The sequence below is a fragment of the Mastigoproctus giganteus genome, chromosome 7 (genome assembly GCF_048544385.1).
Source record: "Mastigoproctus giganteus isolate SK-2022 chromosome 7, ASM4854438v1, whole genome shotgun sequence".
Lineage (NCBI taxonomy): Eukaryota > Metazoa > Arthropoda > Arachnida > Uropygi > Thelyphonidae > Mastigoproctus > Mastigoproctus giganteus.
In genome coordinates, this window is record NC_143581.1 from 3,655,914 (window position 1) to 3,668,078 (window position 12,165).

The following is a 12,165-nucleotide window of genomic DNA, read 5'->3' on the forward strand; positions in this document are numbered from 1 at the left end:
GCTAATATTAATGGAAGGGGACGAGTCATAGAGCATATACTCAATGACAATGACCTTTCCCTTCTAAATATTGGAACAAACACCTTCCACATGCCTACCCGTACCTTTTCTGCCATTGATCTTTCTATCTGCTCCCCTTCTCTACTCCCTTCACTCACTTGGGAAGTGGAGGAGAATCCATACGGAAGTGATCACTTCCCTGTGATAACCTTGTTACACAGTGGGAGACCTTGTCTCCCCTTCAGGTTACCACGGTGGAAGATTGATCAGGCTGACTGGTCTGCCTTCCAACATCAGGCAAATTTTGATCTCAGCACTGTCAGTCAGGAGCCGATCAATGATGCAGTAAAGTACATCACAGAAATCATCGTCCAAGCAGCTGCGAACGCTGTTCCAAAAAAATCTGCCCGGTTTCCACCATTTCCCAAACCTTGGTGGAATTCACAATGCACAGCAGCAAAAAAGGCTCAGAACAAAGCGTGGGGGATATTCCGCCGATATCCTACCACTGTTAATCTAATAGCCTTTAAGCGTTCACGAGCCAAAGCACGCTACATTCAGAGTCAAAAGGAATCATGGATCCGTTTTACAACATCTATTAACCAGGCTACCAATTCTAAGGTAGTCTGGGATAAAATCCGGAAAATGAAGGGAAAATATACATCCCACCCTTCTTCAATCCTAGATTATAATGGATGCGCTATTGCAGATCCAACTGCAATAGCCAATTCTCTTGGGGAAACTTTCTCCAACATCTCTGCAACATCTTCGTATTCCCCAGAGTTCCTGGTCCTGAAACATAAAATTGAAAAGCAGGCCCTTAGTTTTAAGTCCAAGGGCCTTTATCCCTACAACGGGGTATTCACTATAGAGGAACTGGAAAGAGCCCTTACTCTTTCCAATGCAAGTGCTGTTGGACCAGATGGCATCCATTATGAAATGATTAAGCATCTTTCACCAAAATCTATGGATTATCTGCTCCTTCTATATAACAGAATCTTTATTGAAGGGCAGTTTCCGGATTCCTGGCGCAAGGCAATCGTTCTCGCCTTTGCTAAGCCAGGAAAGGATCCAAAAGTCACTACTAATTACCGTCCTATTGCTCTGACTAGCTGTATGTGCAAAATTCTGGAGAGAATGGTTAATTTTCGTTTAATATGGTATTTAGAATCAAATGACCTTCTCTCCAACATCCAGTGCGGCTTCCGAAAAAACAGATCAACTCTTGATCATTTAATTAGACTGGAAACATCCATCCGGGATGCTTTCCTAAAATGCGAACACTTGGTGTCAGTGTTCTTTGACATGGAGAAAGCGTATGACACAACTTGGAAATTTGGCATTTTAAAAGATTTGCATAGCCTTGGTCTTAGAGGCCATCTCCCCATTTTTATTAGAAACTTTTTAGCCAATCGATCTTTCCAAGTTCGTGTGGGATCCTCACTCTCTCGTTCCTTTAGCCAAGAGGAGGGAGTTCCACAAGGATCAGTTTTAAGTGTCACGCTTTTCACCATCAAAATAAATTCCATCACAGAGCAACTTCCTCCAACTGTAAACAGTGCCCTCTATGTTGATGACTTCAGCATATTTTGTCAGTCATGCAACATGAGGGTTATTGAAAGACAACTGCAGAAATCCATTGATCGCCTTAATTCCTGGGCACTGCTAATGGCTTCAGGTTCTCGCCGGAGAAGACCGTTTGCGTACATTTTTGTCGTAAGCGTAATCTTCATCCTGAACCTGAATTAAGGCTCGGACAAGATGCTATTCTAGTAGCAGCGGACACAAAATTCTTGGGACTCATATTCGATAAAAAACTGACCTTTCTGGATCACATCCGTCAACTCCACACAAAGTGCACACGAGGGCTTAATATTCTCCGCTCGCTCTCTTCTACATCTTGGGGAGCAGACCGATGCACCCTTCTACGGCTTTACCGTGCACTTGTGCGATCCAAATTAGATTATGGGTCCCAGGTATATTCCTCAGCCAGAGACAGTGCCCTTCGATGGCTGGACCCTGTCCATCATCAGGCCCTCCGTATCGCTACTGGAGCATATCGCACATCTCCTGTCCAGAGTTTATACGTCGAAGCAAACGAACCACCGTTATCGCTTCGACATAAGCAGTTGTCTCTAAAGTACGCTTTAAAATTGAAATCCCTGCCAGACCACCCTACGTGGCTATCCGTTTTTGAGCCACGATGGGAAAATTTGTACAATACCCGTAAGACTGCCAATCGTCCTTTTGGTATTCGTCTCCAAGATCTACTCATAGAACTTAATATCAAGGTAGACAAGGTTGCCCAAACACCTAAGCAACCCCTTCCACCCTGGCATGCTCATGTCCCGAAATGTGATTTGTCCCTTCGGAATTGGGGAAAGTCGGACACTCCATCATCTGTCTACCTGCAGCTTTATTCAGCACACCGAGCTGAACATTCTGACTTTGCGCCAGTTTACACAGATGGTTCGAAGTCAAAATCATATGTGGGATCTGCTGCTGTCTTTACAGACAGCACTACATCGGAGCAGATTCCCTCTGAATGTAGCATATTTACTGCAGAGCTGCACGCAATTGAGTTAGCCTTGGATCACATTAGTAAATGCCAATACCAACGGTTCATTTTATATTCAGACTCTCTTAGCATGTTACAGGCTTTAATATCTGTGAGATATAATCCTCATCCAGTGCTGTCTAGTATTCAGCAGAAGATTCACTTCCTCTGTGGACGTGAATATGATATCCGCTTCTGCTGGATTCCCAGCCACATTGGGATTACGGGAAATGGTTTGGCCGATGCCGCAGCCAAATCAGCAATTCCCAATAATAACTGCTGCCTGTCAGTCCCCTATACAGACTACAGGCAAATAATACACGAGAAGGTACACTCCCAATGGCAGGATTCGTGGAATAGACAGACTGCGAATAAATTATATCATATAAAGCCTGTAATTGAACCGTGGCAGTCTAGTCTGCGCAGGAATCGTAAGGAGGAAGTTGTTCTTGCCCGGACCCGCATAGGACACAGCCATTTAACTCATTCGTTTCTGCTGAGGGCTGATGACCCTCCTATATGTGTGTCCTGTGGCACAATTTTAACGATTAGACACCTTTTAATTGACTGTCCAGATTTTAGCAGCACCCGTTTTACCGCTTTTAATCATCTGACTGAACCTTATACAGTCAGTCAGATTTTATCTGACAATGAAAATGTGTCTGCTGTTTTTAACTATTTTAAATCAATAAAAGTTTTTAATTGTATTTAAAATTTATGTCATTGTTATCTCTTTATTGGTTTATTTTTTATATACGTGTTATTATATATCTGGACATGTTGGCCTAACTAGTTAGGTCACTGAATGTTTTAACTTTTTATAATATGACCGGTATTTGGCGCATTATAGCCTCAGTTGCTGATGCGCCAATAAAACCCAAACAAACAAACCCTGCTTGAAAAATTCTCATATATCATGAGCTGTTCTAGCAGCTTGTGGTTTCACCTAATCAGTATGTTATTCTGGGATTACTACTGTCCATATACCATGCCTTGTATCTATCGATGTTAAACCTCTGTTGCTATTTCTCAGCCTATATTCCTAATTTTCCCATAATTAACCACCTTGCCAATCTTTTTATCATGTGCAAATTTAGACAGTGCAGATGGACATTAATAAATACTGAAAACAGTAAGGGGCCCTAGCACTGAACCCCGAGAGACTCCACTAATAAGGTTAGTCTAGAAAGAGCAGTGCCCATTTATAACCACCCTCTGTCTTCTGCCAGTCCCTAATTTGTCCCTAATTCACCACTCCAATTTGTACAGCAGTCTTTCGTGTGGAATGTTGTCAAAAGTGTTACTGAAATCTAAGTATATTATGTCAGAATTATTTTTTGCATGCAGTTCCTTTGTTTAAGTGGTATGCTTTGATTTGCATATAATACCATTCCTGTAAAATGATCCTGTGGTATTTCTTTAACCACCAACTCCATTATTTTACCCAGAACAGAGGGCAAGATTATAGGTTTGCTTATGTCTTTTGCTGTCTCTTATAATGTAATTGGATAGATCTCATCAAACTTGGGGGCCTTGATTACTTTTAGCTTCAACAGTTTGTCTTCTACCTCTTTTTCTCAGTTATCATTAAATCATTTGTCTCCAGTTATAACTTGGTGTACTTCTAATATTCCATTCCATAAAAACTTCTTTGTGGGTGAAAAATATTTTATTACTTAACTTTTTTTTCATTTTCAGCAGATTTAATAAAAGTTTTGTTCCATCGAAACTAACCCATAAAAAAAACACATTTTTAAAAGTTCAAAATTTTTATTAAAAAAAATATATAAAGCGTTTAATAAATAATAGTCCATTAGTAATGCATTGGCATACTCCAAACAGTATTAAAAAATGTAAAAAATTTTACAGAAATAAAAAAGAAAGGAATTTTTTTATTTCTGTAATTGTATAATGTCATGACATTATACAATTTGTTACATTATCATATCAACATGATGAAACAAGAGTACCACACATCTAGGACAACAAAATTTTAAAAAATATATATTAATTATAAAAAATTCTAAGGAATTTTTTAACTTCATACGTTAATTTCAGAGATCATATGAGACATATGTGGTCACTGAAATATGATATGATCATATATTTCAGTACCACATATGAGAAGACTTATCTTTTCCCTTGTAAACATCTGTTTGTGCAATAAGAAATATGCAATTATTGTGTGTATTTTTTTTAGTGGTATAAATATTGTGTAATATAATTAATAATCTGTTACTTAAATATATCTTATGATGTTTAGTTTTAAATAACTAGCAATGTGCAAATGTTTCTGACTCCCTTTTATAAAACTGTGTACTGTGAATTTGTTCACTATTGAATTTTGAATTGATGAAGTTTTTCATTTATAGTAAAATATCTTTTAATTTATTCCTATATCTCAGATATAATGCAGAAATACCTCAGGTATTATACCTGCTATTTTTTTTTTTTTTATGAAAACCCCAAACACGAAAGGTATCAAAACCTATAGTACTTAGTACCGTGCATGGGCTGAAGGAGAAGTATGGGGGGAAGAGGATGCCGCAAACTTTGCTCTAGAGACTAAACATGGGTTTCACCACTTCAAGCCTCCAATAAGCAAAACAGCAATTGGTTCACTGTACAATCAAATCATGTTACGACGAACTCACGTAGTAAAGTACCGTTCACTATACGATGTGTAGTAAGTGCCGGCCATTGTGATCATGTTTGTGAATTGAATTTTAATTCTATTAAACAGCAATTCTAATTAGCGAAAATAGAAAGAATATTATCCACAGGCTATAAAAGCAAAGATATATTAAGCAGAAATTTACCCTTTATTACCTTACCAATTAAAAAATTAAATGATACGTGAAAATCGGAAGAATATACGTGATAATCGGAATAATTAATACGTACTGCAATATGTACATACGAACTAGTTGACATTTCTGTTCACTGACATTTGTGGGCGGAGGGGAGGTTAAAATTTAAAACAGTAAAAAGATAAGCAATCAATAACAATGAACACGGTACACACAAATTGCAAGTAACACGATATGCGTAAGTGAGAACAGAGTAACGAGTTACAGAGCTTTAAAAATAGGAATGAAGAGAAGATCTGAAAATTAATTTTTTATATAATTGAAGATTTCGTGGAAGTGTAAACACATTTCACCATAATAACCCACAGAATTCCAGCTGTTGGTATTATCGCAAATTCAATAAGATCGAGTTTACTGTCCATTTATGATAGATTTATTTAACAGAAAAGCCCAATAAACAGGTGACTGCTAATTGTTTTTATTGTTTTATGGTTGTGACCTCCAGAATTTCGACCGAACTACGTGGTACCATCGGAGACAATCGTAGGATAATCTCCAGTGCTGCGGTCTCCTGCCCCGATTAAACGGCATTTTGTCCCAATTAAGTGAAGTAAACCCTGGCTATTTTCTCGATTGGTTTCTGTTTTTAAGATTTGCCCCAAATAAACGGCTGCCCCGATTAACCGGTGGCCCAAATAACCAGAATCCACCGTATTATTGTACAATTAGGGCATAACCTCATTTTGTATGTAGCAGTGAGTACTGCTGTACCACCTCACTTATTGCAGGTGTATCTAATCTGTGAGTTGTTCAAGTCTTTATAGTGCCTGCTTATCCATTGATGAAACCCTCCCCCAAAAAAAGGTTGAAACCGCAAGTTGGATAATAACTGACTGTTATAGTGTATTCAAGATAGAGCAGCATTCTAATAGTAAATGAATGATGAATATTTGAGTAGTTGTATTTTGTCCAGCCAGAATCTTCCCACCCGATTACTTTACTAATGGACAGTGTTTACTTCACTTCTCTAGAAATAATTTAAATATAAATTATTTATAATAATTTATATTTCTTTTTGATTTACAGCCTTGATCCTGAAGGAGATCCACTTTGTGTTACTCTAACAATAGACTACTATGCCTTACGATCTGAGCAGTATGAGTTTTTAATCCGTCTCTACCAAGAATGGGAATCAGAACGGAACTTTTCACAACTGCCAAACTTTGCCTTTTCTGTGCCATTCGCTTTGTATCTTCAGTCTCTACAAAATGGTACATCCTCAGATGAGGCTGACAAAATGGTAATTTACTTTTTTTTGTTAAAGTGTATAATGTATAAAAAAAAAAAAATTAGTAAACAGCAATGCTATGATTATTATAATTATTACTGGTAGTACAGTAAAGTTTCTGGCTCTCATGTAACTTCATGATGGCCAGATGATTACAAATTCTAAATATGCAGGATTTATACCTATGATTCAGCATTACAACTGTCTGCTCACCACAATAACTGTGAAAGGAATGAACAGCTAAAGCTACAAAAATATAGTAACTTAAAAACTAAGTGAGAAATTATGCTGCTTTTTCAGTTGATAACAATCTAGAAATCAAAATCCCTTCAGAATGTTTTAATGCAGACCATTCATACAAAACAAAGCTGAAATTTACAAAGTTATACCAATGTGCACACCTCTCCCCTATCTGGGTGCTTTAAGAACTATATAAAAATAACAAACATTAGATGGACAATGGGAAATGATCAGTTTGTTCTATCACAATTTTTTTTTGGAAGGCTACTCGAAGGGTTTCTCTTGAATCATTGTACCGGCACAAAAATATTCCAGCATGCACTTTTATTTAAAATTTTTTTAAAAATAAATGTACATGCTGGAATATTGGAAATTGTGTTTCACATTCTATATACAGGTAATCCCCTCTTAACACTGATAATTCATTCCGGAAAAACAGAGCGCTAAGCGAGCACCACATTCCCATAAGGTAACATATGTATTTGTGAGTTCTGGTCGGTGCCATAGGATATTTCCTAATCAATAATAAATGGTAGTGAAAAGATGTACGAATGTTGGTCAAAATATTTAATATTCAAATATTTGTACATATAAAATATTCTGCATTACATACGTATGTAATTATGTGGTAACTACTTACTAAATTCCAATTGAAATCATGAATTTAATCATGAAAAATGTGCGATTTTGGGGTTGTAATTTGGCCCTCTTCCTGATAAACTAAAAGGGGTTTTAATTTTAAATCCCTCGCAGTGTTGCCACCCAATAATAAAGTCAACCAATCCTTCGCCACTTTGAAACCTGGCATGTTTTTTTCTTCTTTCAGTATGAAACTTCTTTTAGGCATTAGTTTCCGAAAAAGTCCTGCTTCATCTATGTTAAAAACTTGTTGAGAAGTATAACACATAATACCCCTCTTCAATAATTTTAACAAGTTCTTTTTTGAAAGTTTCGGCTCCTTGATCTGCACTTGCAGCTTCTCCCTGGATTCAACCAGCCCTTACTAGTTTTAAATGGTTCCACATTTTTTTTTTTTTTTTTTTTTCAGTGAGTTTTCTTCAGATCATCATATAGGCTAATCTCTCTCTCTCTCTCTTTTTTTTTTTTTATATATATATAAAATTTAACTTAACTGAATTCTGCATTGGATATTATCTTCAATAAAATTATTTAGAAGTCTCTCCATTTCAATCCTAATAGCCGGCCTAGCCCTAATTGCTTGCAGTAGAACAGCTGTCTTTCCCACTGCTAAAATTAATTCTTTATTTTTTATAATTGTTCTTACAGTTAAACTTGCCAGTCCTAAATTATGGCACATATCTGCTTGTCATTGACCGGAATCGATTCGCTTCAAAACATCTAATTTAATTTTCAATTTCAACCTTTTTCTTATATTTATAGTCTTTGTACTGCATCCAGACATTGTTGCTTTTTCATTCTTATCTGCCATTATTAACTCTTCGAAAATGTAACTGCATTGGTTGCATTAATTATGATACAATGTTTGAGTAAACTGTCCATTACACACGATGTCTAATACTGTACTGTGTGATGACTAGACTTCGGATAAATGCATATAATGCAAATATTACGAGCAATATACTTGATCATTTTTTAAAATGTTGATCTCAGAACTACGTAACAAGTCACTGTACTGCAATTAAATTAGCGTGTGAGAAAATTTCTCGAATCGGCATGGAAAATGTTTTAATGCTGTTTTGCCATTCATTTTCAAACTATCGACTCCATCAAATGAAACGATTTCGTTAAATATGCCAAAAATGCAATCTGTAAAAGAGCATTATAGTGATTTGTGACAGCATTATAGTCAGATAGGGTTATAATATAAGAACAGCATTATAGCGAATCAGCGTAAAGCGAACCATGTTATAAGGAGGCCCTGCTGTATTTTGGTGGCCAGTAGAATTTTAACCGCTGTAAGTAATGTAAAGATGAACAAACTTTGATATCTGTGAGTTGCCTCCAATCTGCATTACTTTTAAAAAATAATATCACTGACAGCAGGGGGGGGTATCAGGGATGGGCAGAAGGGGGCATATGCCTCCCTTAACCAAAAATTTGATATTAAAGAAAAAGAATGCAGGAGGCATTCTAAAAAAAACTCAAAAGCCTGGTTGCCATACTCCCCTTACCTGGAGTTGGTCACCATGCCTCCCTTACAATGATACCTGGATATGCCACTAATACAGTATATGCTGTTTACTAATATACAGTAATTCATTTTAAAATAAAATTAGTATTTTATTAAACTGCAATAGCCTGTTTCAGAGCATATTCATCTATCATCAGATGGCAAGAAATCTTGGTTAGCAAATCTCAGACAATTGGTATACTGTGTCTTACGCTGAAGCTTAACAATACTATTGGTCCAGCTGACATGTATTCAAAATTCAACAGTTTTTAAAATGTAACAGAAATAAAAGGCAGGAGCTGATAGGATTTATAAAATAATATTATAGGAGGCAAGCAGAACAGATTGCCAAACCAATATCTGTTATAACAGGTGCATGCCTAATAAAGTCTCAACAGTTGGGAGATGTGTAAATGTCTTTCAATTTAGAGAGGTGCTTCAAAGAATGAAACAGGTAGTTAATAACAGTTGGTGATATGAAGTTTATCTCCTGTGACAAGGAAAAATATGGGTCCATGATTAAAGATTGCAATAGTACATATACCCACTCACACACATTCACATCTTTTGCATATATACCCATACAAATCCTCATGCTACATATGCAGCCGCACTTTTAAAAAAGAATAAGAAAGAAACAAACAAACAAAAAAAAATGTTTCCATGTGCAAACTGCTTTTTTATTTGTGCTATTTTGTATGTATGCATGCTATGCTATGCTAAAATGTTAGTATATAAATTATACAATCTAGCAACAAGTACTCACTTGTTTCGTTTGATTTTAATGTACATACTAGTACATGTTTAGCTTTATGTATTTGCTTGGGCTTAAATTATGGTACAAAACACAGTATACTAAGTATATATAAGTACTATTGATTTTGTAATGCATATTAAACAAAATGTTTTTAATGTTTCGAACATGACAGATTACCGTAGTTGTTAATTAAATAATGGTATGTGTATTATTTTCTGAAAAGGAGTTTAGGATTGTAAGGCATTGTGGATATCCTGCATGTTATATTTATATGGAATTAATATTGCTCTCTAGTTTATTCCCTAAAACTGCTCTTTTTGTATTCTTACAATGCAACAGCTTCAGAATTCTCTTATAATGTTTCCCGGTATCTTAACGCCACTTCTTGATAAATGTGGTATTCAGCCTGATTCTCAGGTGTCTAAACATCCTTATTTTGGATTAAAAGCTCAAGCAAGGTAAGAAATAATTATTTTATTTTTATTATTAATATAAATTTTTAATACAGTAAATTGTCGATCTGACTTACTTTCTGCTTTCTTTCTAATTCTGTTTTCATTTACCCTTACAAAAAAATTAAGATAACATTTGAATGAAAGACAATTGTTAATTTTACTTCATCATAATCTGTAATCTTCAGGAATTTTTTAGTATAATTAGTTATGTTTTCACAAATTTCACGAAACAATCTTTCTTTCTATATATAAAGGAACACTTTTGATTTTTCATCCTAGCTCTAGATCAAAATTGAAGTGCTCTTGGAAAAAAAGAGGGATCTCTTAGCATTATCATTCGTAGAGGCATATGGTGCAAGAAAGCAAGCTTATATAGCATCAGCCCAAAAAAAAAAAAAAAAAAAAACCCTTCCATTTCACCCATCCATTCACTCCAAATGTTGGTCTAGTTCTGCCTTGAACCTATTTAAGTTGTTGACCTCCACTGCAACAGGTGGAAGTTTGGTCCAACTATCAACCACCTGCTGGCTAAAGGCAAATTTCCGCATTTTGAATTTATGTCTCCTCACGTGAGCATGTAGGGAGATTCTTGCATAGTGTTACAAGATTGCAGTTTGAAGACTGCAGCAACCAAACTGTAAGCAGAACATGCAGTAGATGAAGCAGCCCACCCTCCCAAGTTATTCTGAGTTTCTCAGCCTGCACCCAGTACAATATGGCCTTAGATGCTAATTCATTATATAAAGAATAATAATAGTAACAATCTGCAACAATCATACAGTGGCGGACAAAAAAACTGCATCACTTGTGAATTTTGCAAATAATGTTTAGCGCTGCATTGTGGGTTGCAGAAATGTTCAAAATGCATTTGTTAGGTGAGATATATATCTCTGTGAATGATATCCAATGAAAAGACTCCACCTGATATACCTAATACCTGATATACCTAATAAATATCTTCCCAAAGGGTAAAATACGTAATTAATGGAAATATGAGGAAATCATTCAATTGGCAATGGTGACAGCCAAACATACATTTTATTGCATTTACGTGTACAAACTGAAATGACAAGTTAACGTAATAGTATTATATACTGTAAATCAGAAAATTAAGTCCTCAATATTTGGTTGTTCCTTGTCGAGCTGCAATTACAGCCTTGCAACAATCTGGCATAGAGTTAATCAACTCCTGGATATACAATTGCCCAATTTCTTGGTACCACACCCTTACAATGCTCTCCTGCAGCTGAATCTTACTTGTTGGCTTCTTCTGAACAATTTTAGACGACATTATGTATCAACAATTTTCAATACGGTTCAAATCTGACTGTTGCGGGGGGCGCCTCCATAGCCCGGTGGGCCGGAGCAGCAGTGCATACCACATGCTTCTTGATTAGACCGGGGTTCGAGCCCGTGACCACCAAACACGGAGGATGCAGAAAGGTCAGGGAATGACCACCGCATATCCCCGGAGCAATATGGCCTTAGTTGCTAATGCTCCTAAAAAAAAAAAAAAAACTGTTGCTGGGCTAGTCCAACGCTGTAATACTAGCATTTTTGAGGTATGACTGCACCTTACGGGAAAAAAATGAGGGAAAACATTGGTGTATGTATGTTTTAAGCCTTGTGAGACAATAAGATAAACTCATCATTAAATCTAAATAGCATAAAACTTACCAATTTTGCTGTGTGGCAAGGTGCTGAGTCCTGTTGAAAAACGCAGTTTTGGATGTCTGTGTGGTGATCCCTAATAACGGGTTTCAGGCACTCCTCGAAGATAGCAATGTAGGTTTCTGCATTAACCATTCCATTAATAAACTTAATTTGCCCCACCCCTTTGCTTATTATGCAACCCCAGACCATCTGACCAGTGGGGAACTTTAGAGTCGGTGTTATGCAGTCAGGA

At 36.4% G+C, this 12,165-nt stretch overlaps 1 protein-coding gene across 2 annotated transcripts in view; it reads left to right on the forward strand.

Moving 5' to 3' along the window:
- Nulp1 (Nuclear localized protein 1) overlaps window positions 1–12,165 on the forward strand; it is a 231,935-nt gene that overhangs the window by 175,853 nt on the left and 43,917 nt on the right. For both annotated transcript variants that reach the window (XM_090377506.1, XM_090377505.1), the window contains exons 9-10: window positions 6,454–6,667; window positions 10,144–10,262. In XM_090377506.1, coding sequence (XP_090233632.1) covers window positions 6,454–6,667; window positions 10,144–10,262 — 333 coding nt within the window. The remainder of the gene's footprint in view (window positions 1–6,453; window positions 6,668–10,143; window positions 10,263–12,165) is intronic.